Source organism: Pongo abelii, chromosome 8 (genome assembly GCF_028885655.2).
Source record: "Pongo abelii isolate AG06213 chromosome 8, NHGRI_mPonAbe1-v2.0_pri, whole genome shotgun sequence".
NCBI lineage: Eukaryota > Metazoa > Chordata > Mammalia > Primates > Hominidae > Pongo > Pongo abelii.
The window spans coordinates 124,276,964-124,302,427 of NC_071993.2; the positions used below are offsets into that span (position 1 = coordinate 124,276,964).

The 25,464-nt window shown below is 48.1% G+C and overlaps 1 protein-coding gene and 1 long non-coding RNA gene across 2 annotated transcripts in view; one reads left to right on the forward strand and one right to left on the reverse strand.

Annotated features, from left to right (window-relative positions):
• Positions 1–2,318: 2,318 nt before the first annotated feature.
• LOC129048364 (uncharacterized) lies at positions 2,319–5,527 on the reverse strand. The gene is made up of 3 exons (XR_008510648.2): positions 5,418–5,527; positions 5,194–5,316; positions 2,319–3,731 (listed from the first exon to the last, which is right to left on the reverse strand). It is a non-coding gene; the product is annotated as an uncharacterized LOC129048364 (long non-coding RNA).
• The window catches only part of SLC18A2 (solute carrier family 18 member A2), a 38,332-nt gene continuing 18,079 nt past the window's right edge, over positions 5,212–25,464 (forward strand). Inside the window, exons 1-9 of the mRNA XM_002821182.6 lie at positions 5,212–5,347; positions 7,475–7,817; positions 16,963–17,021; positions 17,597–17,680; positions 17,954–18,046; positions 18,817–18,906; positions 19,019–19,062; positions 19,138–19,198; positions 21,348–21,443. Of these exons, the coding sequence (XP_002821228.1) occupies positions 5,227–5,347; positions 7,475–7,817; positions 16,963–17,021; positions 17,597–17,680; positions 17,954–18,046; positions 18,817–18,906; positions 19,019–19,062; positions 19,138–19,198; positions 21,348–21,443 (991 nt within the window). The 5' untranslated portion in view covers positions 5,212–5,226. The remainder of the gene's footprint in view (positions 5,348–7,474; positions 7,818–16,962; positions 17,022–17,596; positions 17,681–17,953; positions 18,047–18,816; positions 18,907–19,018; positions 19,063–19,137; positions 19,199–21,347; positions 21,444–25,464) is intronic.

The window sequence follows — 25,464 nt, forward strand, 5'->3', positions numbered from 1 at the left end:
AGAAGGAGAGAGAGAGAGAGAACTCTGGATCAGAGGGTGGGCACTTACTTAATTCCACCAAAAAGTTCCTGATTGCTCTCCAGAAAGGCTGCACCAGTCCCCATGCACCCCAAGGAAAGTACTCTTGTTTCCCTATATGTTCACCAACAAATGGTCTCACCCAACTTCCTATAGTTGCCAGTGCTCCGGGTGTAGGGCTGTGTCTCAACCTCATTTTAATAGGCATTTCTCTGATGACTAGCATGTCAGTGTCTCTTCATGAGCTTGGTAGCTATTTGGGCTCCACCTTCTGTGACCTATCTGTTCCGATCCTGTGCCAGGTCGCTGGCTCCTGCCTGGCTACTCTACTCTCCCTTCCTTCCCTGTCTGTGTGATAACTAGTATGCCAGGTTGGGCTAGGCTAGGAACCATTGAGTCTCTTGGGATGCCTTTGTTCGTTTCTGCTCTGACCCATTATTTGCATGTCACAGCTTAATGCCCAGGAGGTGAGGGTACTGTCCTTGTTTCCAAGTTCTCTGGTGGGGGAGCACCTGAGGATTTTTCCCCCAGGAAACACCTATACCTTCCCTGTATCCAGCACTTTCCATTTTCCAGTAACAGAGAACACCTAATGGATGTCAGGCACTAGGCAAGGCCCATCCCACTTTCTCTCTATAACTACGCTGGGAGGGAGGGACTGTTATCCTGCTGGAGAGACAGATAAGAAACTGAGGTATGTAAAGGTCAAGTAGCATGACCAAGGTCATGTAACTTGTAAGGGACCCCACTAGGATGCTGTCTACAGCTTAAACTGTTAGTGCATCTCCTGTAATGTCTATTTCAAATAACTGCTATGTCTCAGGTGGCTACTTCCTAAATAGAATTTAGAAATTATCATTCCCAAATATTGAAATGTAATGAAAAAGTCAACTCTGGTACCACCTTTGTACCTCCTCAGTCCCCAGTGTTAAGGTGCAAGTGAGTGGAGGGAGAGGAAGGAGAGTTACTTTCCTCTAGAGAGGAAGTAACTCTAGAGGAAGTAATGCTTCTTTGAGGGTTACTCAAAGGAGGAAGTGAAGTAAAAAGGAGAAGTAACACCTTCATGAAGTTTTATAAGGGAGGGGCCTGTCTGATGCTGGACCGCATGCTTTCCTCTAGGAAGTGACGCTGGGACTGATAGTGAATGAGGGAATAACTAGAAAAGAAGAGGAAGGGGAAAGAAAATGTGCAAAGGCCCTGGGGCAGAGAAATGCTGAGAGGAACCACTGTGGCCAGAAGGGGAAGGCAAGGGCTGACAGGTATGAGAAGTGGCCATTGAGGCTCTTCAGCCTGGAAGGGCAGGACACTGAGTATATATGAAGATGTCCTGAGCTGTTTGAGACCCTCAGTTTTCATGTTGTCCATTCTAAAGCTCATCTGGCTGAGACGGACCTGGGTGGGGACATGCACACGCTCCTACATGGCCTCCCCTCTCCACAGTCTCCCATCTTCCCCCGGGCAAAGCAAGGCTCCCTTCCTATCTAACCTGAGTCTGACCCCCTTCCTGTATACAGTGCCCTGAGGCACAAAAACATCCTCGGCACCAAACAGAGACACTTTTGGTGTCTCTTTCATCAAGGCTCCAAAAATCCCCTCCCTATCCATCTCTTAAGTAACGCACTTTTAATACAATTTTCCTTCTTATGTTTAATAATTATTTATCAGAATACGTATTTGCGTATGATGTCTTGATCATTTAAATACCATTAATCATTGTTATAATCACATAATCCTAAAGAGAATTTTAGAGGCTTATTAATTAATTATTAATTAATTTTTGAGGCAGGGTCTTGCTCTGTTGCCCAGGCTAGAGTGCAGTGGTGTGATCATGGCTCACTGCAGCCTCAACTTCCTGGGCTCAAGTGATCCTCCCACCCCAGCCTTCCAAGTAACTGGGACCACAGGTGTGTACCACCATGCTCGACTAATTTTTAAATTTTTTTGTAGAGTGTCTCACTATCTTGCCCAGACTGGTCTCAAACTCCTGGCCTCAAGAGATCCTCCCACCTCAGCCTACCAAAACGCTGGGATTACAGGCATGAGTCACTGTGCCTAAACGTTTTTTTATACTTTCAACTTTTGTTTCAGACTCAGGGGGTACATGTGCAGAGTTGTTAATTGGTATATTGAGTGATGCTGAGATGTGGGGTATGATTGATCCTGTCCCCCTGGTAGTGAGCATAGTACTCAAGAGTTAGTTTTTCAACCTTTTCCCCCCTCCCTCTCTTTCCCCTTTAGTAGTCCCCAGTGTCTGTTGTTGCCATCTTTACGTCCATGTGTAGAAAATTTTAAAAAGCTAATGCACATTCACATATTTGTTGTAGTTCACATAATACATAAGGTGATGAATACAGAATTTAAACAATAAAAGCGTTAAGGTAGGATAAAATTCTGTTGGAAACAGAATGGAAACATACTTACAAGGGGTAAAGGACACAATGTAAATATTTTGACTGTTAAAGGGATACTTGTTTATATTTTTAAGTATAACATGGCAGTTTTGTGTTCTTATACAAATTGCTTTGGGTATATTTAAAGGAGAGAGATAATAATTTTATACATAAAGGTCAATAAATACAATATACCCTATTTAAATATATGATTTAAAAACTCATTTTAGATGCCAACTTGAAAATGTGTAAGGCAAACATATTGTTAAACATTTTTTAGGGGGTTTCAACAAAAAGTCTGTTATAGGCCATAGTGCTCTAGGGGTGGTGACAGTGATCCGGAGGCGGGAACGCCGGGCTGGCATTGTCCCTGGAGCCATCACATCCAGCTTGCTGGGCTGGAGTTTGGTGTGGCTTCCAGTGTTCACCGCTATGATGCTGCTATCAGGTCAGAATGTCAGCAGGGATTTGTCTAGGCTTTACTGTCTCCCCAGCATTAACCATAGTGGCTGGCACATAGTAAGAACTCAACATATATTTACCACATGAATGAGGGGCCGGCACTTACGGAGCTCTCACTTTGTGCCAGGCACTGTGCTAAGAGCTGCCTATGCATTCCCCTGGAATTCTCACAACCACACTGCAGTAAGTCCAGCGAGTATCCCCATTCCAGAGATGGTGAAACTAAGCCAGAAAGAGGATACATAACCAGCCCAAGGCCACCAGTCAAGGAAGTAGCAGACTGGGACCTGGGCATCCTGGCAGGCACCCTTTACCATGATGCCTCTCTGTCCCCGTGGTCCCTGGGGTAGAGTCTGCATCCTTGGGTTCTGAAACTCCAGAGCAAGCACTCTGGGGCACTCTGTGAGTGATACCCTCCTGCCTTCTTAAACGGCTCTCTGCCATCTGCTTCCTCCTCCTAAGTGGTTTTCCTTCTGTCCTCCCTGTTTAATGTTTAAGTTGCGCACATCCTGCGACATCCTGGAGACCCATGTTCCTGACCTACTTACCTATTCAACCATCTCTTCCCACACATGGGGTAGCAATGGGAAGCACAGGGGGTCTCCGCAAGGGAGTAGGAAGGTGGAGAGAGCGGGGGCAGCCACACACCACACTGCTGTTCTCAGTGGCCTCCTGCTGTCAACAAGCTAACATTAATAAAACAAGGCCACTCTTCTGCTAAGAGACTGTGACAGGGTAACATTTATTCTAGGTGGCTTTCCAAGAAAACAGCTCTTGCTCCCATGGTCCCCTCGGAGGGCCTGCAGAGCTCCAGCGATGTCAGGGGCATATGTTTGTTTCTCCTTTGCTTATAAAAGGGACCTGGAAATCAAAGGCAGGCTCTTAGCCCTTAGCAGTGAGGATGACAGCTCTGCACCAGCCACACGCAGGCCCCTGGCTCTAGGAACCATCTCTCATCCAGACGCCCAGGCACAGCATGGAGGGGAGAGAGTACGGGACACAGGGCCTAGGCCTGCTGCCCCGCCCACAGCCCGCCCCCTAGCCCTTTCTCTGAGGCCAGGTGCACTCACCTAGCCTCCAGGGTCCCCTGCTCAGGTGGCCCCGGAGGCCCAAACCCACTGCTCCCACTTTCTGAGACCTGGGACCCTCACCTCCCCAACTCCTACCGTAGGGTGACACTGAAAGGTGTCCCCTTTCCCCTCGTTTCCATGTCACCAGCTTGAGGATGCCCAAGGCTCAAAGTCTCCTCCGAGTGGCACCCCCCATCGGGCTGCAGAGGTCGGAGAGGGGAGGGGATGGTGGGTGCAAAGGGTGGCTTCTTCAGGAAAGAGAAGCCTGTCCGTGGCTCCCAGCACCTGTCACCCCTGGCGATCTCACCCCGCGGCCATCATTCCCGTCCTCACGGCCCATTTCAGGGACACTGAGGCTCAAAGAGCCACGTGGTTTATTCAAAGCAGCTCGGGCCACCACTTGGAGCCACAAGAAAGCCCTGGTCCGTGCCTCCTCGCCTTGGTCCCTGGCCCTTCACCCTTCGTCCACAGTCTCTGACCTCTTTCCCTCTGCGCCCCTGCCGCTTCCCCAGGCCCGGGTCCCCAAGGCGATCGGCCACGCGCTGGTTCCGTGGAAGAGGCGCAACCGCGGCCGAGGCGGGGGCAGGGAGCGGGCGGCCCCTACTGCGCAGCGACGGCGCGGGCGGGCGGAGGCCGGGGCGCCCCAGCCCCCCGCCCCCGCTCCCTCCGGCCGTGACGTCAGAGCCGGACCCGGTAAACTGAGAGGCGGCGGCGGGGCGCTGGGGCGGAGACTGCGACCCGGAGCCGCCCGGACTGACGGAGCCCACTGCGGTGCGGGCGTTGGCGCGGGCGCGGAGGACCCGGGCAGGCATCGCAAGCGACCCCGAGGTAACGCGGCCCCGGTTCCCTGCTCGCAGGGCGCGGTGCCGGAGGGGAGCGGGGCCGGGGGAGGCAGGGAGGACCCCAGAGCTACGCGGGCGGGGCTGCGGGGACCCCGGGGCAGCCGGGTCGCAGGGCGCAAGGTGCACGGGGCCGAGCGTGCAGTTTGGGAGGTGGCACAGTTGGGGGCGGCGGGGATCAGGGCAGCGTCCTGGGGGTTCTAGGTTGGGTCCCCAGATTGGGTCCCCGACGGCGCTCGCGGGCGCTCTTTCCAGGGAGCGCAGGCGCTCGTGGGGACGCGCTCGAGGCAGGTGAGCCGAAGCTGGGGCGCCCGGGGGTGTCCCCGAAGGCCGCTGCGCGCGGCTCCCTGACCTGCCCTTCCGCGGCCTGGGGGACGGGAGAATGGGGGGTCCCCGGCCGCCTTGGGTCCTCACCGCGCGCCGCGCCCGCAGCGGAGCCCCGGAGCCATGGCCCTGAGCGAGCTGGCGCTGGTCCGCTGGCTGCAGGAGAGCCGCCGCTCGCGGAAGCTCATCCTGTTCATCGTGTTCCTGGCGCTGCTGCTGGACAACATGCTGCTCACTGTCGTGGGTACGTGCGGACAGGGCACCCCTGCCCCGGCACCCCAGCCCCAGCGCCCCTTCCCCGGCACTCCACTTACCCCTGCGCGATCCCGAAGCTCCGCCAAGGCCCGGGAAAGTTGGAGAACTCGATTTGCAAAAAAGACATCCCCTCCAGACTGCCGCGCCGGGGCTAGGAGGAGCCGCGTTGGTGGCTTCGCTTTCCTGATGCTCGGGTCAAAAACTGTGACATCCGATAAGACCCAGAACTTATGTTTCCCCCTGATAATTTCCCGCATCCTCTTGCCTGCTTTCACTGCGATGAAAAAGATTTCTGTTACAGAAGAGAAATTCCTAAAGTTCAAAATTACGTGTTAGAATAATTATTGGGCTACTCAAAAAGGCAGGTTAATAATTTGGTGTAGTACCTAAAAGAGCAAGTTTCGATCCCTTACTCCAAAAACAAGACATTTAGATATCCTGTATTAGTGAATGACTTGAGATGGAAATATTTCAGGAACCATTGCAAGAACAATTTGAACAATGTTGGTTTTGTTGTTTTTCCTATATGGAATTTTGAAAAATTAAATAATCGAAATCCAGGTCTCTTAATTAGGTCCATTAACAGAGAAGTATTTGGCATGCATTTCCTTAAAAAAAAAAAATCCCAGTTTTTAATGAATGAAAAAAAATCATGACTCATTTAGATTGTAAGTGGTGGGAGCTGTTTCCTTTCTCTCCATTTGCAGGTTTTCTCACAGCAGTTTTCAGAGCATCTGATAGGTTTCATCTCAAGGAGTTATCAGAGCTGTGGAGCTCATCCCTGTTCAGTACCAACTGCATTAGTTCTGCTTCGGCTCGAGTGCTCCATTGGACACATGTGCTCACAGCTTCGTTTACATGTTTCACAATTTAATTTGTATTTTTTTGTTGTTGCTTTTTATTTTGGTTTTTGTTTGTTTTTTGAAACGGAGTCTCACTCTGTTGCCCAGGCTGGAGGGCAGTGGCACAATCTTGGCTCACTGCAACCTCCACCTCCTGGGTTCAAGTGATTCTCCTGTGTTAGCTTCTGGAGTAGCTGGGTTACCGGCATGCCTCACCAAAGCTGGCTAATTTTTGTATTTTTATTAGAGACAGGATTTTGCCATGTTGGCCAGGCTGGTCTTGAACTCCTGACCTCAGGTGATCTACCCGCCTCGACCTCCCAAAGTGCTGGGATTGATTACAGGCCTGAGCCACCGTGCCCGGCCTGTTTCAGTTTTGCTTTTTCCTTGTGAAAGCCTTAGGAATTCTTAAATCTTACAAGTTGTAGGAAAAATTGCAGATTCCCACTCACATAATAGAAGGATGAAGTGGGCCTGTTGCAGAATTTCCAAGTTATTACTTCCTGCAGGTTAATTTTTTTCTAAGACACATAATGAAGTGTAGTTTTCTGTTTCCTTGATTCATTCATTTGAAAGTCTTTTGAGCCTCTCTTTCTTAGAAGCACTGGTTGACCCCAGGTCAGCACTCTCTTAACGTCAGACCACATTTTGCTTTTCTGAAATATTCCTTGAAGGAACAATGTGGAAGAAACCCACAAATGACAGAATCTCTGGGACCAGTCAGTTCAGCACAGCAGCTGCCTTTTGAGAGGAGACAATTCTCAGGGCCGTTGGGGGCTTGGTTCTTTCTAGTGAGCTAAGCAAAGTGAACTTGCTCCAATGTCGTTGTAGACATATGGCACAGGGCTCCTGTTTTGGGGTAGACCTGTCACCTCTGTGGATCTCTTCTGGCATTTGACACAACCATAGTTTTGTTGTTGTTGTTGTTTTGTTTGTTTGAGACAGAGTCTCACTCTGTCACCCAGGCTGGAGTGCAGTGGGGCAATCTTGGCTCACTGCAACTTCCACCTCCCAGGTTCAAGCGATCCTCCTTTCTCAGCCTCGCAAGGAGCTGGGATTACAGGCGGGTGCCACCATGCCCAGCTAATTTTTGTATTTTTAGTAGAGAGAGGGTTTCTGCATGTTGGCCAGGCTGGTCTCGAACTCCTGACCTCAGGAACACCTGCCTCAGCCTCCCAAAGTCCTGGAGCCACTGCTCCCTGCTGACACAACCATAGTTTCCTGGAGAGGGTTTCAGTGTGATCACCACCTTGCCATTCTGCTCTTATCCCCAGTCCCCATCATCCCAAGTTATCTGTACAGCATTAAGCATGAGAAGAATGCTACGGAAATCCAGACGGCCAGGCCAGTGCACACAGCCTCCATCTCAGACAGCTTCCAGAGCATCTTCTCCTATTATGATAACTCGACCATGGTCACTGGGAACGCTACCAGAGACCTGACACTTCATCAGACCGCTACACAGCACATGGTGACCAACGCGTCCGCTGTTCCTTCCGACTGTCCCAGTGAAGACAAAGACCTCCTGAATGAAAACGTGCAAGTTGGTCTGTTGTTTGCCTCGAAAGCCACCGTCCAGCTCATCACCAACCCTTTCATAGGACTGCTGACCAACAGGTAGGGCAGACTACTTTAATCTAAGAGTTTGATATTTGTATCAGTCCTAGCTTATGTCCTTCCTGGAATTCTGCTTCTTATTCATTGGTGAGAGTCTGGAAAATCCATGGTGGGTGAGCTGGGGAAAACCCAGTCTCCTTCCTCTATGTCTCTGTTCCCAGATAACCATAATTTCCTATTCTATTCTCCCTTCTGTTGCTCAACAAGTAAGAAAATATTAAAGAAGACAGAATAAAGAGGACCTCTTCCACCGAGTGGGAGGACTTTGGCCTGTCTAAATGCCAGGTTTCATAAGTGCATTTGTCAGAATCGCCCTTGGCAGCAGGAACTCTACAGCCGCCATGGCTGTCATCCTATTTTATGAGCCGTATGGCCTCCTACCTCAGGCCATGCACTTCTCTGTAGAGAGCCAAGGTGTCTTCTTTCGGAACTGGCATGTTAAAGGTTCCCACAGATACCAGGTAGGGAGTGTGGGAAAAGGTTGGACGCACTGGTGCGCAGATGGAGCTCCGAGTTGATGCCGAGGTCACGGGCTGTGTTCTTCCCTTCTGCTGGTTACGTAGCCATGTCCACGTGCATGAAAGGAAGAGAACTGAGGCTATTGTCTGGATAATCCAAGCTGCCCAAACTAGCTTCAGATGAATCAGGCTGTTCTAGATTTTTTTGAACTCACATTGTTTGGAATAACTGTTTACTTCTCCACTGTTGGTGAAGTGTTTGTTCTTCTATAGCTGAGGTAGACCAGTTCTGCCTGGTCCGTGGGGGCTCAAAGCTCAGGACAAGGGCCTTGCAGCTGAGAGGAGGAGGCAGGCCCCCAAGGTGTCAGTGCAAGGAGTGGGAGCTGGTACAGTTGAGTGTTGGGGCTGCCAACAGCACTTGGGGGCTGCCAAGTGCACAGTGTAGCTACCTAGGTGAAAGTTACACGTGTGTGAGGCATACATATTGTTAAACACCAGAAATGGTGCGGAAGGGTGTGCCCAGAGTCCTACCTGCAGACCAGGCCCAGAAGCAGGAACAAATACTAGACATGGAAGAGATGGTGGCGGGGAGAGGGCAGAACAAAAGAGGCAGGGGAAATTAGGGCTGGGCTAGGCTGTAAGAGGCCCCAAGTGCTGGGCTGAGAAAGGAGTGGGATTCTGTGTGGGGCAATTGGGAGCCATTAGAGATTCCAAAGCCAAAGAGAATGAGTGAATCAAGCACTATTTTAAGCAAGGTAGGTGGGCAGGGAGCAGGGAGAACTTCGTATTTCCTCTGCCTTTGGCGTGGGGAGTGGGGCGCAGGACTGGCTACATCACTTGTGGGTCTCAGTGCAAAATGAAAATGTGTGCCCCACATTCAAACATTATGAAACACTTCAAGGTGGCAACAGAGCATTAAATCAACCAAGCTCTGAGAGCAGAGCCTTGTGCCACTCTAGGGTTAGGGGCACTGAGAGGTGAGGAAGCCTTGGGTGGTGGCTGGGGCTCAGGGAGGGGACGGCAGATCTGGCCTTCCGCCAGCACAAGCTGCCTTGGACACATGGAGCTTGAGTCAGACAGGAGCACATTCTCAACATCTGCAGTTGGATTTTCTGGATGGAAGGGTGCCATTGAATTGATTTCAACAATCTCGAGCCATGTCCAGCCCTCTAGTCTGTACAGAGCAATATTCTAAGGCTGCTACATAAAATATGCTAAGCAAATTAACCCAGCAAACGGCTAACTGTAAGCCCATTAAGAAGGTAACATTCAGTGACTCCTCTGTTCTCAGGAGAAAAACCAAACAGACCTCAGTAGTTGCAGGATTGTTTTCTTTCCTTTTTTCAAGACTAAGAATGCTTCTTAAAATGCATCTGGTATAATTACAGAAAATAGCTCAGGGTTTTGTATTCTGAGAAAGCAAACAGCTCAAATACTGTATGTGAAAGTTGAGGACATTATCGTAATAATACCTTGCCAATCACTTGGGTGGAACATTACTAGCCGTACAGTGTAATACTTAGAAATTCGGCTGAAATGATGTGAGTACTCCAATCTTCCAAACGCAAATGGCAAATGAAAAGCTTTTTTAAAAATCCCATTCTTATTTTTAATGCTTTGCTTATGCCATGGGGAAGAAGCTTGTTTAAAACCAGTGAGCCCTTTCCCCTGTTAAATACTCCCACGGCTTTGAGGCTGTAGCCACACCAGGCTCATGTTTGGGACTTCAAAAACATTATCTTCCATTTTGTGACTTGTGAAATTTAGTCTATTCTCATGGTGAGTAATCCACTTTGGAAATTTTCTAGAGCAAAATTGTAATCCCCAACTGTTTTGTCCAGCTACCCAGCAAATTTGAAAATGATTTTCTAGTGCTGCCTGGTAATATGGAAGGACAAATTTTTTTTTCTTTTTTTTTTGAGATAGAGTCTTGCTCTGTCACCCAGGCTGGAGTGCAGCGGTGTGATCTTGGCTCACTGCAACCTCCACCTCCTGGGTTCAAGCAATTCGCATGTCTTAGTCTCCTCAGTAGCTGGGATTACAGGTGTGCACCACCATGCCTGGCTAATTTTTGTATTTTTTGGTAGAGACGAGGTTTTACCGTGTTGGCCAAGCTGGTGTCGAACTCCTGACCTCAGGTGATCTGCCCACCTCAGCCTCCCAAAGTGCTGGGATTACAGGTGTGAGCCACTGCGCCCAGCGAGCAAATAAAGTTTCATATTGTGATCCTGATTTGTGATTTGTCTCATAATTTCCAAGCCCGGTAGATATGAATTTGGGGACTGGGCAGCTCTTCTGGACACTCCAAGATTCTGCTTCCCACCACAGTTCAGATGGAATCAGAGAAGCGACAAATGCATTCCATTTGCCTTTAATTGTCTTCAAGGAGTTAACTTGTGAGCCATTGCAAACAGTCTTTTGATGTAGACTATGCCAATCACATCCTCCATGAGCAAGATGTATGACTCAGGTCTTCAGTGTTGTAAACAAATGTGTTTAAAGGCTTTTTAAAATTGGTTAATATGTTTCTGATTAAAGAGTAGTTAAAAATATGGAAGAGCTTGCAGAGACTTTTCCTGAAAGCTTTTGGGCCAGTCCTAGCATTTTATGGGCAAAAGAGTTTGCAGTTCAGGAGGAGAAAGCATTTACCACAACAGTGGCAGGACTGTAGCCACGTGTTCTGACTGTCCCGTTTCAAGCTTTGTTCTTCCCCCCTTCCTGTTCTTCCCACCTGCTTACAATTATATAGCTTGTACTTTTAGCTACTAGAAATAAAGAATGCAGCTCAAAATCTGTCTTTCTTGCACTGACTTGGGCTCTTCCTGGTTGTACCAGGCAGAGCTGCTGAAGACCCAGTGAGTTGCTGATTTTGCTATTTTTAATCAATGAGCAGAGAGTTTAGAAAAGATCAGCCTGATTCCTGTGGACATGGAACCTCCCTGGTCCCGGAAATACTCAGTCTTTTTCCAATCCCTGATGTGAACTGGTCCAGCCTTGTGCATCCTTAAAGATGTGTGGGGAAAGCTTCCTGTAGTCAGGCTGCGCAGAGCTATTCTTTTCCAAAGCTGCTTGTTTTAACTGAAGTGGGACCCACTCTGAATCGAGACATTCTACAGCGTACCACACCATAACTGGAATCCTCTATTCACGGTCGTGATGGTGTCACGTGTGTGGCTTTTGTGGGTAGGAATCACAAAAGGTAGGCCGCCTGTCTGTTTGTTTGTTTGTTTGTTTATTTATTTATTTATTTATTGAGACAGAGTCTCGCTCTATTGCCCAGGCTGGAGTGCAGCAGGGCTATCTCAGCTCACTGCAACCTCTGCTTCCCAGGTTCAAGCAGTGTTCCTGCCTCAGCCTCCCGAGTAGCTGAGACTACGTGCCACTATATCTGGCTAATTTTTTTTGTAATTTTAGTAGAGATGGGGTTTCAGCATTTGGCCAGGCTGATCTCGAACTCCTGACCTCAAGTGATCCTCCCGCCTCAGCCTCTCAAAGTGCTGGGATTACAGGCGTGAGCCACCATGCCCAGCCCTGTCTGCTGTTTTTAAATATTTGGTAAGTTCTCACACCAAACCCTGAAAATATAGAGTAACAATTCTTGGGTTCATTTAGCTGCTAATAGGATGCACATTCTTCCTGTTTCATTTGTTATTCAGATACTATATTTCTGCTGAAAAATATATGACCAGATAGGTGGCAAAAACCTTTGATTTGAGTGTGTGTAGTGATCACCTGGCCAATATAGCACACTTTCCAAGAAAGCCTGAGGTTGCTGGATTGACCTGATTTCCATGTTGGAGCCTCTTGCCTCTTATTTTATAATTCTGGCTGAACTATTCATTTCATGATTGTAGTTGTGTGCAGGTGGTACCAGAAATTATACTAGTGATGTTTGGTCATCATTTGGTCTAAGAAGCAAATTTTAGATATATATGTACATAAGAGGAATGTTCCAGGCACATGAACAATGGGACAACACGTTTAGATTTCTCTCTTCCCTCAGTCAGGTAACGATGTGGCATTGTGGTCTTGCTTAGCATAAGGTTGAAATAATAGTTGCATCTTCAGAACCAAAAGATATTCCACACCAAATGACTGGCTTGGGAAAGAGTTAACTTCATTGCTGGGGACCGTTTCCCTTGCTTCCTTCTTAGCTTGTCAGTGTCTCGGCGATCTGCTTTTTATCAAGCCAGCGTCAGTGGCTTAATTTATTTCCATAGTTACTTAGTATATTTGAAAGCTGTTCTTTTTCCTTGCAAATCTTAGCTAACATCTGAACGACAAGGAGGAAGCCACAGGGCATGAAATCTGTATGAAATCTACTGTGGTTTTATTTTATTTTTTTGCTAGCTTCAGCCAGTGGGTCTGAAGTGGGCTTTGTAGGAATAAGCGGTGACCTTTTCAGCTTCTGTATGGACAGGGAAACCAGCTGTTCTGAGAAGGGATCTCCCATCCTGGATGTGGTTAGGATGGTAGGGAGGGCTTGACAAGTCTTTGCTTCTGAAATCAGAGGAAACTGGCTGTGGAATTAGAACATTCCTAGGAGAAGCAAAGGCTCCGTTAAGCTGTGTGTCAGAGAACAGGGCTCACGCCCAGGAAAGTGAGAAGTCCGTGCCCCCTGGAACTCTCTGGTAGCTGGAAAAGACAAGCAGGACCTAAGAATTTTGACAAGCGGAATCGAAGAATTTTGTTTTATTTACTAAATGATTGACAAACCTCCTACTATATCCAGGCAAATTGAAAATATCATTCCATTTACGGACATTCATTTACTGCACACCTTTTAGGAGTGTGTAGGGATCACTGGAAGGGAGCTGTTGTCTCTCGTTGCATCTGGTGATAGTTTGCACCCTTCGGGGCTCTGTAGTCTGTATGCTTTTTGTAATTTACCATGGTAGAGGAAACTGTGGTTTTAGCAATCATGAGAAGAGAGCTTCCACTAATCTCCATGGCAAGGATAGGCTAATTATTAACACTAGAGAAGTATTGTCTTCATTGACCATTTAGGGACAGATGGGGTTTCTCCAATGACTAAGTATATATAATTAACATAACTTTTATTGTTTTACATGTTTTTCTAGGGATTCAATATATGATTTTTAGTCTTACTCAAATTGGATTAACTGCTTCATGATGCTCTGTAGAGGATGACCGTGGGCCAGGTTGACATTTGGCTAAAGGTTTGCCAAATCAGATCTAGCTCTGCTTAGCAATACTTTAATTGAGATGGCCCTGAATTGAGACAAGGGGGGCAACTCAGACACAGATTGTGACTAATGTCAGTTGAGTTTCTGTCTGTTTAGGAGATACTGTGGGGAAGCAGAAAGGGTTTGGTCCTTCTGCCCACCACTCAATGACTAGGGGCGCTGGATGACCCTCCTTCTATGGTGGGTGCCCGAAGGGCCAGAAGAGTTTGAGGACAGAGACCCAGGAGCTTCCCAGGGAGTCTTCTTTGCCTTGAAGCTGAGCTCTGGGGAAAAATAATGCCCAGTGCTTACCACTGAGCAGCCCCTGCAGTGGCTTGGCCTGTGTTGAAAGTGCAGGCACAGGTGTGTCCGGTACCAAGAAGGCGGCAACATGAGCCTGGTTGTATCTGAAGCCATTGGCTTGCTTTGCAGCCATGGGTGAGCCACTCTGTCTCTGAACCTCAGCTTTCTCACGTAAGGTGAGGGTTGGGACTGGCTAGCCCTTGAGTTTCCTTCTAGCTTTGATATTTGTTTATTCCATACATGCATTGTTAAAATCCCAAAGAGAATTAAAAAGAAAAACAGTAGCTGCAGTGTTTCTAAAGAAAACACAGCACCTCAGATGGTTAAAAAGAACCCTCTGTGGGCACAAACCCTGTGGTTTTCAGTGAAACTGTGCACTCTCCATCCCATGTGCTCCAGCGTCCACACCCAGGTGCATATCAGCAGGGCCTAGCACATGTTAACACACTCAAGGTATGCCCGTAGCCTTGAATTTGGGGCAAGTAATTCACCTCCCCGAGCCTCAGTGTTGATCATCTGAAAAATGGATAAAACCAGCTACCCTCCCTTGGAATCTCAGGCCACCCAGCATGCTGGTTCCCTGCTTACAGTCGTGGGAATGTCTGAGTCTTCAGGTAGGGAGGGACCTCAGTGGCTTCCAGCCTACCCCAGCTGTGCCCTGATGGGTTACCTGGAATACTGGCTGGACTGAACAGTGGGCACAGTATGGCTGGTGGTTTGGGGGCCACAGACAGGAGTTGTCACATTTTATTGAGTTTTGTCCTGAAACCACCCAGTGCTTCTGCCTACAGTCTGGGAAAGGGCCACAGATGTCTTATTTGGCTTCAGGGATGTCCCTGCAGCCTGAAGGGTTCCATATTAGAGCCTTATAAATAGCCACAATGAAGAACTGGTGAAACAAGAGTGAAGCCCCTAATTCCAATAGCTTTGATATGTATTGGTACTCCAACGACTAGATTTTCCAAATATATATTGAACGGAGGGAGAAGCCTGTGTTTATTCCAGGATAGCCAGGAAGATTGTCATATGCTCGTTCTTTCATGGGACAAACTGTAGTTGCTGAAAATAAATTGCCTGTGAGTTCTCCTCTCTGAGCCTCCTGGACATTTCCTAATTCAGTATCCTGCAGTGCGGTGTGAGCCCCCAGTGTTGGGTTTCTTTTGTTCACATGAATAAGGGGCACAGAGAATCAGCTCTGAGTGGGCTGAGACAGAAGAAGCTGCCACCCGATGGCCATCTGAACTACAGGTCAGAATCCTGGCATCTTCCCTGGTTTACCCAATTTGCTTGGAGCCCCACTTTGTGAATTACAAGCTCAACTCTGTTCACAGTAGGGGAATCTTTGCATGGTTTGTGGGAGGGGACTGACTGTCTGGGAATCTGTCATGCTTGTGAGTTACTCTCTGTGTTTTTGGTATTTGGTTTCTGGATACAGGTGAAGCAGTTAAAAAATATTTGAATATGGTCAAGAGAACTTTTGGAAAGATTCTGTTTAAAGCCATATATGCCGTTTGGGTACTGGAGGAGGTGGTAAAGTTTACAAGGAAAAGCCATGTGGGCATGGCCCAGGTGAAATTAGTCTGATGACATCTGATAAGTAATGACAGATATCATGATGTCATGCCTCAGTTTCCTCATCTGTAACATAGGGAGGTGAAATAGGGCCCTTATTAAATCATGACTGAATCTGTTGGGTGTAAATGCTTGGAGAACTGAGTGTAAACTTTAAATGAAGGCGCTATGATTATGGTTTTTTTGGCTTTTTTTTTTTTTTTTTTTTTTTTGAGACGGAATCTCGCTCTGTCACCCAGGCTGGAGTGCAGTGGCACTCTCAGCTCACTACATCCTCCGCCTTCTAGGTTCAAGCAATTCTCGTGCCTCAGCCTCCCAAGTAGTTGGGATTACAAGTGTGCACTACCATGCCTGACTCATTTTTTGTATTTTTTTTTTTTTTTTTTTTTTAAGTACAGATAGGGTTTTGCCATGTTGCCCAGGCTGGTCTTGAACTCCTGAACTCAGGTGATCCACCCGCCTTGGCCTCCCAAAGTGCTAGGATTACAGGCATGAGCCATCATGCTCAGCTGATTACAATTTTTTATTAAAGCCTGGAATGGAAGAACCCTTCCAGACTGTGCCCAGAGCTCAGGATGCTTGGCTCTTCTGCCTTCGTGGATTCATTTGATTCCTCTCCAGGTTCCTGAGGGTCCAGAGCTAGAGACAGAAGAGACTTAGAGATGTTTCAGGCTCTTCTGGGTTGGAGCAAACCTGCAATTGGGCAAGAGCTCAGCCACTGTTGGCTTCCTCTCAAAGCAGAGGGGCTAGGAAGCTGCCTGTACCCTCATGCCCCACCCACAGAGCAGGGATCCAGCTGTCTACTTGATCCAGCAGAAACAGAGGACAAAGAAGGAAGAGAATGAGGAGGGAGATGACATTTCTTAGGCACCTTCTATGCTCTAGGCACTGGTGTTAACAGTTTAACATCCATATCTTTTTCCGTACTCCAGTCCTGGGAGGTGGGCGGTGGTCTCTCCGAGGGGCTGAGAGGAGACCTCCCTAGATTAAGTGGCAGGGTCACGTGTCCAGCCAGACATGGCATAGGGGAATGCCAGGGTCTTTCCACCAGCCCTGTTGACCTGGCACCAGAGTCCTAGGTGAGCAGTGGTCTCACGGAGCAATTTGGATTTTAAAATTTTGCACAGAAAATGAGACTTTGTCTTTCTAGGTTGGCCTCATGGGGTCAACAGGAAGGCAGATCTTAACATCTTGCTTCCTAATGCCTCTTAGACGTACTGCAGTCTGCCAATGGACTCACTGGATGGCCTTTTACCCGAATCATTTGATTGCAGTGGCTCCTTCGGGAGAGCTCTAGCAAAGACTATAATTAAAGGAATCATTTTTTAAAAATGACAGAAATAGGGGCCGTGTGTTTTGGATGTGTTCTGGGTTACTTGCCAATATTGTGTTAACATTTATTCCAGAGAAATTTCTCTTCACAGTGGCAGTCCATAAATGTATTCACGTTCCAAGACAGTCAAACACAAAAAGGTCACATAGGAAGCACTGAGTATATGAATTTTCAGAAAAGTCCACCAAACACTTATCTGTCTGATCCCAAAGGGTAGCCAGGAGAAAATCAATATAAAGCCTTAAAAAAATAGCCTGCAGTCACCAGATTTGTCTGATGTTTGTGTTTTGCAGAATTGGCTATCCAATTCCCATATTTGCGGGATTCTGCATCATGTTTGTCTCAACAATTAGTAAGTGTCTGGTGTTTTCCTTCTGAGTGTGGGTCTCATCAGGGTGGGCATTGATGCCCATGAGCCGGGAATTAAGAATACAACCTGGGGGCGGGGAGTGATTGGCTCATGCCTGTAATCCCAGCACTTTGGGAGGCTGAGGCAGGCGGATCATCTGAGGTCAGGAGTTCGAGACCAATCTGGCCAACATGGCAAAACCCCGTCTCTACTACAAATACAAAAAGTAGCCAGGTGTGGTGGCATGCACCTATAGTCCCAGCTACTGGGGAGGCTGAGGCAGGAGAATCACTTGAACCCGGAAGACGGAGGTTGCAGTAAGCCAAGATTGCACCGCTGCACTGCAGCCTGGGCGACAGAGCAAGACTGTGTCTCAAAAAAAAGTATATGGCCTGGGAGGTTTGTGTATTGGCAACAATTGCAGAAAGGAATTGATAGCTTTTTACGGAACAAAAGCACAAGGTGGCTAACATGCAAATGCTCCACTGGGTTAAGGGGGGGCTTCTGAAATGTCCCTGTTTGGGACGGTTGTGCCGCAGCAGCACTGATGTGCGGTCTTGGACCCTCTCTCTCGGCAGTGTTTGCCTTCTCCAGCAGCTATGCCTTCCTGCTGATTGCCAGGTCGCTGCAGGGCATCGGCTCGTCCTGCTCCTCTGTGGCTGGTAGGTGTGGAATGCCTGAGTGAGTTCGTGAGGGGCCCCTTGCAGAGTGAGCTGGACTCATTCAGGGAATTCAGGTATTGGTGGTGGTTGGGGTGCTGGGGATTCTTGGAGAAGGCACCCACTTTCCTCTTGGGTTCTGCTTGGTCTTACATTTTAGTGAATCTGACAGGTTTGGGAAGATCACAAGGCTGGCTGGAGAGGGAAGGCGAGTCATGCATTATTCTTTTGCTGTTCCCCGGAGCTGGCCTGTTGACCATTTCTTTCCCTGTGTAGGGATGGGCATGCTTGCCAGCGTCTACACAGATGATGAAGAGAGAGGCAACGTCATGGGAATCGCCTTGGGAGGCCTGGCCATGGGGGTCTTAGGTGGGTAAGGCCCCTGTGTAGGCAAACTGGCAAGAGGGGCCTGCCTGGTGCTGGACAGCGGCAGTCCTTGCCCCGGGACCCTGGCGAAGTTTGCACTGACACAGAGGTCCCCTTTTTATTTTTTTTCCTTTCTTGCTTTCATGGAGACTTTGAAAAATGATAGTAAGAGCCCTGAGCTGGGGGTGGAGGGTATCAGGACTTCCCCTGCCTCTGCCCCAAACCTCCCTGGGCCCAGATGGAAAACCAAAGGTTGAGCAGGATGGTCTGCCAGACCCTTTCCTCGGGAACATTCAGTGAGTTGTGATCACGGAGAACCTTGCTTTCTGGGTCTGCCTCCCGCACCTGCCCTGGCTGACTTCCCAGACCAGGGGACAAACATCTTCCCTGAGAGGGATTCAGAGCCTTTTCCTTCCTCTTCCGATTTCCCACCTGCTTCCAGGAGCCTGCAGCCTTGCCTGCGCTGGTGTATAAGGAGCGAAGTCTCTGTTTACACATTTTCCTGTGCAGCGGAAGCAGCCCAGCCCTGGGCCTGAATCTTGTTTCTCTCGGGCCTTCGCTTTCAGGGTGACTCTTGCCCATTTCTTAGAAAAAGCCACTTGGAGGAAGTTGCCAAGACAACTGAACTCTAACTAAACAGAACAATAGGGCAGCCACCCTAAAGCCTTATTGGAACGAAGTAGAGAGAGAAACACAAGAGTCAAATAGATGGTTCTAGTACAGGGAGAGGGCATGTGTCCCAGGGGTGGTGTCCCCACTTTCTCTCCCTGCAGTGGGCCCCCCCTTCGGGAGTGTGCTGTATGAGTTTGTGGGGAAGACGGCTCCATTCCTGGTGCTGGCCGCCCTGGTGCTCTTGGATGGAGGTGAGTGAGTCCATGTGGGCGCCTTGCCGTGACCTTGGCATCGTGCTGGCACGCGCTTGGGCCACACCTGCTTTCTGAAGAGGGGCTTGTCTTTTTTATTTTTGTTTTTTAGCTATTCAGCTCTTTGTGCTCCAGCCGTCCCGGGTGCAGCCAGAGGTAAGTGGCTGGGAATGAGGGCCCTGGGGGAGGGGGCATGGTGATGCTTCTGACCCGTGTTTTTTTTCTTGACAGAGTCAAAAGGGGACACCCCTAACCACACTGCTGAAGGACCCGTACATCCTCATTGCTGCAGGTGGGGCTCTGTGGGTCTTCTCAGTCACGGGAATGCGAGGTGATGGCTGCGTGCTGGAGGCAGGGGTGGATGGCCAGGGCTGATTTTCGTTTTGCTGCTAGAAATGTTGGGCTATAGAAAAACAGAAAAGGCAAAGAGGCTACAAGTCAAAGGAAATGGTTTTCTTCCACCATTGCTTTCTGACACTCAGCCAAGGCCCTTTTTGTCTCATTGGGGGAAAATCGAAATGGCGTATGCTGGGCTCTGCAGAGCTGCCTGGGTCCTGGGGATGCCCGGCTGGGTTTGTTTGGAGCTAAGCTTGCCCACTGTGTTTGTATGGAAGGCCATCATTGTTTGGCCTTGAACTTTCCAGAAGGAGTCCTTGGCCTCGCAAGGGTCCCAGGTGGGCAGTCTGACTCACCTTGGCATGTATGAATAGAAACTGACAACAGAGCCCCACAGAGACCAGAGGGGCTCCCTTCTTGCAGAGAGCATCCCTGCCAAGCAGCAGGGAGGCCGTTCAAACACCCGTTGGCTAAAGGACATGCTTCGGCCTAGAGGGGCTAAAAGAAAGCACTGGGGTTTTGTGACTCTTGGGAAGGATAATGGTCTGCATCTATCCAAGGGACTATTCCCCAAGACTGTCCCAGTGGTAGGAGGCTGCCTGCTTCGCCAGGCCCCAGGCTGCCTAACCAGGGACCAGCCTTGTGTACCAGCCTTGTGTAGGTGTTGCTGGGCCTCAGTACCAAGGTAAGCAGACCCTTGGGGTCAGGCCAGGAGAAGGTCTGGCCGCTTGTGGATGTGTTGGTCTCTGGGGCAGGCTGCACTGTAGCACTGGACCCAGTTAGGGTTAGATGTGTCTAAGCACGGCTCCCTAACACAGATAGGCTGGAGGGCACCTGGGAGAACTGGGCACCAGTAGTTAAGTTCAGCCTTTGTCAACCCTCAGGCTGATTTTGTTTAACCCTTCTGCTGCTGGATTTGATTAGGGCAGCAGGTATGTAACCCTGGCCAAGACCCTGTCTATCATGCTTGTTGGCCAAAGGGATGTGGAGGTGGCATGGTGACTTATTCATGCAGTGATGTCTGCAAGATGCAGGGGGCATCCCAGAGCTCAGATGCTTCTGGAACCCTGGCATCTGAGGTGGGGATGAAGAGGTATGGTGAGGGATGGGGGCTCCAGAAATGTGACTCCCTGAACCTTCGGCACGTCTGAGCAGGGCTGTGCAGCCTGGGCCTGTCCTGTCTTGGGCTTCCCTGGAACCTCACTGCCTAATCCCTGCTCACGGGAGACACAAAGATGCTACCCAGCACTCCTGGACTGTCCTTGACACTTCCAGACAGCCCGACTGGGGAAGGGAGTTGAGAGCCAAGTGGCTCTCAACTTGAGGGGAGTCCTGCCATTGATATGCTCTGCCTTTAAATGTCATATCTAATGAACAGATCTTTCTTCATTATATGTGCACCTTCACCACGATTGCACAATATTCTTTGAATTTGTTGTAGCAAATTAGAGGTTCCAAGAGGCATAACACAGAAAGTTCCCAGAACGATGGAGAACAGTTCCGTGGGTCTTTTTCCAGATAGGTCTATATTTACAAAGGGTTCTGGTTAAGAGATCATGAATATTTGCATAGGTGCCCTTATGTGCCGCTGAAACCGCCCTCCCCCCCGCCACCGGATGGCATGCCTGTACTGAATGCACCTGATCCTGCTTGGATTTTCTGGCATTTCTGGGTATCATTAGAAATGCCCATGTTTATTGCACAGTAAAACACAGATGCGAGAGCCTCAGGTTGCCCCGAGACTGTGTGTGGTCTGGAAGTGGCCTGATTGCTGGGTGGCTCCAAGCAAGCTACTTCATTAATAAACTGGGCTTCCTTTCTTCATTGATAAAACCCTAATTGTGTAGGTTAAACCAAAGGATCTCTAGGGCTGCCTCCAGTCCAAACTTTGTCTGTGGGATTCTAGTTGTTTAAAATAAGGACGACGACGGCGATGATGATGGTTATGATAAACAGCCTTTGCTGTCCGCTTGATATGTGATTTATCTTTTACTTAATGAGAGTAGAAGTTGCGGTTATCTGAGCTGTAGGCGCATGGAGTCTAACTGTGCCTGGAAATGAGAGAGGAGGCAGAAGCCACTTCAAAGCCCTTTCCTCCCTTACAGGCTCCATCTGCTTTGCAAACATGGGCATTGCCATGCTGGAGCCGGCCCTGCCCATCTGGATGATGGAGACCATGTGTTCCAGAAAGTGGCAGCTGGGTAAGGACTGGGGTGGGCTCTTCTGATTCAAGAGCGTTTGTCCCCAGGGCAGCGTTTGTCCCCAGGGCAGCCTTTGTCCCCGGGGCATCCCTGCTGAGTTGCCCTTACGGGGATGATAAAGTGATTGCTTCTGTTTGACTCTTAATGGGGTCATTGCTTAGGGCAGCCTTGGGGTCTGTTTGTTCTCTGGTTTATCCATCATCCCTGAGGGGTGCAGAACTCACACAGACACATCAGATCTGGGCAGAAATGAGAGTAAAAGTACAGTCAGCATCTTCCCCTGTTTCTGAACTGGACTAACTGGACAGCCATAAAATTTATGTGAAAGAGACTAACAACAAACTAATTGTTAAAAGGATTAATTCTTAAAAAGTATTTTTAATTTTGAAAAGTAATACATGCTTATTATAACAAAATCAAAGTGTGCTGATTGAGGAAGTAAAACATTTTTAAATTTCATGCTCATCTTTCTCCCTCCCCCAGCCCATCCCCTGTGATATTCATTGTTAACAGTTCTATGTCTTTTTCTAGATGGTTCTGTGTTTACCACCCTATTGCATGAAATGCCTAAAAATCCAACCAAGTGAATTTTGCCACTTACATCACTGTGTGACCTCTTGTTTTTCCTTCATGAAATTTTGTGGCCGTGTTTCCATATCAGAACATGTAGATTTACTTTTTAAAATTAATTAAATTTTATTTTTTATCAAAGTTACACATGGACATAATTGTAAGTCAAAGATAAAAGAATTGTAAGGAAAAACAGCTGTGTTTTTCACACGCCTCTTGATCCCCAAAGCCCTTCAGATTCCATCACCTTCAACTTTTTTAGATCTTTCTTCTGCTGATACCCTTATGTCTCTAAATAATATGTGTACACCCCCAACTCATTTTTTTAATTTTTTTGAGACAGAGTCTGACTCTGTCACCCAGGCTGGAGTGCAGTGGCACGATCTCCACCCACTGCAACCTCCGCCTCCCGGGTTCAAGCGATTCTCCTGCCTCAGCCTCCCGAGTAGCTGGGATTACAGGCACGTGCCACCACACCTGGCTAATTACACCCCCTTTTTAAAAATTTTCCAATTTCCGACATTGTCCACCAGCTTCCTAATACAGTAGATGGGGATCATTTAATGCCGTTGCAGCGCCACATGGAAATATCAAACAACCAGCTCACGCATTTTCCCACCTTCTGTCCTCCCTGAATAATTGCATTACAGCTTCTTGTTAGACTGGCATTCAGCACTGACATTATTGTGACTGGGTAATTATTGTTCACAGCTGACTGAGCTATGTAGGGTACTGTGATTAATTTCCTTTCTTTTTGCAAATTTAATTTTCCTGGAGTTAGTTGTTGCCTTGTCCTTTCATTTTCTTAATGTTTTATGTAGTGTTTATGAATATATCCACCAAAGTTTCTGGCAAAGATGAAAAATTCTCCAATTGCAGTCAAGTGTTGGCAAACCTGACCTTTCTGTGTATTTGCTCGTTTGTGGATGTCTGTCCTAGGTCTTCGGTCTAGACTTTCCTTCCCCATCACCCCAGCATCTTCTGTACCTCTCTTCTATTTCCCGTATTCCTTGCCCTTGACTGACTTCCTCATTATTGTAGAGCACAGCCTCTCACAGCTTCCTGAGAGAGTGTGCGTGGCAGGTGAAGGTCTCTGAGACCCTGCATAGTTGCAGATATTTTACCCTCATCCTACACTTGGTTGACTTTGTCTGCGTGTATAATTCTTGGTTGGAAATAATTTTCCTTGGGAATTTTCAGGCCACTGTTCTGTTGTCTTCTAGCATCCAGGGTTGCTGTGGGGGAGGCCAGTGTTGCTCTCATTCCTGAGCCTCTGTAGGAGCCCAAGGGACCTTTACTTCTTCTCTAGGTTATAAAAGTCCACGTTGATGATTCACAGTGGGGTCTGTTTTCCTCCTCTGGGCTGAACACTTGCTTAATCAGCCCTTTCACTTGGGGAACCCCATGTTATAATTCCGGGGAGACTCTTTGTATTATTACTTTAATGAATCCCCCTATTTTCTCTCCTCTTTTACTCCAGTTGGCTGAATGTTAGACTCCCTACTTTTATTCTTCCAATTTCTTGTCTTTCCCCTTTTCTATTGAGTTATTCCTGTTCATCTTTTAAACTGCCTATTGAGTTTTTAAAATTGGTGCTATCATATCTTAAATTTAAAGAGCCTTTTGTGTATACCCTGAGTGTTTTGGGGTTTTTTGGTGAAGTTGTTGTTATTGCAATAACACCCTTGCACCATGTTCCTGTTTCAGCCTCTTGTGTTGCCCCGGTTGCCATTCTGGTTAATTTCTCTAGAGAAACTGTCTCCTGCCAGGGTGAAGGCTGGAGTGCTGGGAGTTCCACTGCTCTTAACACAGCCTCTCTGCCTGCTTTCATGTTGACAGCCTCTGCTCTCAGCCCCACCTTCACAGTACCCGAAGCTTCAGTTCCCTTTTGGCTGTGAGGCACAACGGCTCTTGCCTCTTGCTGGCCTCACCATGTGCAGGTGGAAGATTCCATCACTCTCTGTGGTGTCCTCTGCTCACTTCTTCCTCGTACTGTCCCTTCTCTTCTCCCACTCTGTTTGTCCTCAGGAAGGTACGGGGGCGGGAGGGGGATGGGCTGTGTGTCTAGAATTTTATTCTATTCCTTTGCTAGCATTTAAATGGACTTTGAGGTGGGAGTGGAGAAAAACTGCCCTGTTTAACTGGAAACCCTTTATTCTTTTTTAATGGTTGCATTTTGTTTTATTGTTAAAATAAAACAACATATAACTATTGAAATCCTTAGTCAGTCCCTATTATTGGGCATTTGGGCTCATTTTGTTGCCAAAAAAGGGATCTCAATCCAGACCCCAAGATAAAGTTTTTGGAAATCACTCACGAAGGAATTCAAGGCATGTCACAGAACACAGTAGAAGAGGCAAGTTTATTAGAAACAACTCTGTTAGAGCAGGGCGTCCTCAGAAAGCACATCTGGACTTTCTGCTGCTGTAGGAGAGTGTCCTTGTACGTATATTTAGGCTGTTTCCTTAACTCTAAACATTTCATGACTATGGGTCGTGACTGGCAAGGAATGTGCTTTGCTGGTTTTAAGATGGAGCTGAGCTTAAAATGGTGTAACTTGTGCTTCCCTAACAGTTCCAGTTTTTGCCATTAGAAACCATATGGCAGGCTGGGCGCGGTGGCTTATGCCTGTAATCCCAGCACTTTGGGAGGCCAAGGCAGGCGGATTTCTTGAGACCAGGAGTTCGAGACCAGCGAGACCCTGTCTCTACAAAAACAAAACAAAACCAAACCCAAAACACCCAACAACAGCAACAAAAAAATTAGCCAGGAGTAGTGGCGCACACCTAAAGTCCCAGCTACTTGGGAGATTGAGGTGGGAGTATCACCTGAACCCAGGAGGTCGAGGCTGCTGTGAGCTGTGGTCATGCCACTGCACTCCAGCCTGGGTGACAGAGTGAGACCCTGTCTCAAAAAGAAAAAGGAAACTATACTGCAGAGTATGGTTAACATGCATTCCTGTTCATGTTTGGAAATATATCTGTAGGGTGCATTCTTAAAAGTTAGACAGGCCGGGTGTGGTGGCTCACGCCTGTAATCCCAACACTTTGGGAGGCCAAGGCAGATAGATAACCTGAGGTCAGGAGCTTGAGACCTGCCTGGCCAACCATAGTGAAATCCCGTCTCTACTGAAAATACAAAAAGTTAGCTGGGTGTGGTGGGTCGGGGGCGCCCGTAATCCCAGCTACCTGGGAGGCTGAGGCAGGAGAATCGCTTGAACCCGGGAGGTGGAGGTTGCAGTGAGCCGAGATTGCACCATTGCACTCCAGCCTGGGCAACAAGAGCAAAACTCCGTCTGAAAAAAAAAAAAAAAAAAAGACAGTCATTTGACTATTTGGTGGCTCTTGCATTAACACAGGTAATAACAATCTTTCAGCATTTCCCACTTGAATAGGACAGAAAGGGGGTCTCATTTTAATTAATTAATTTATTAATTTATTTATTTTGAGAC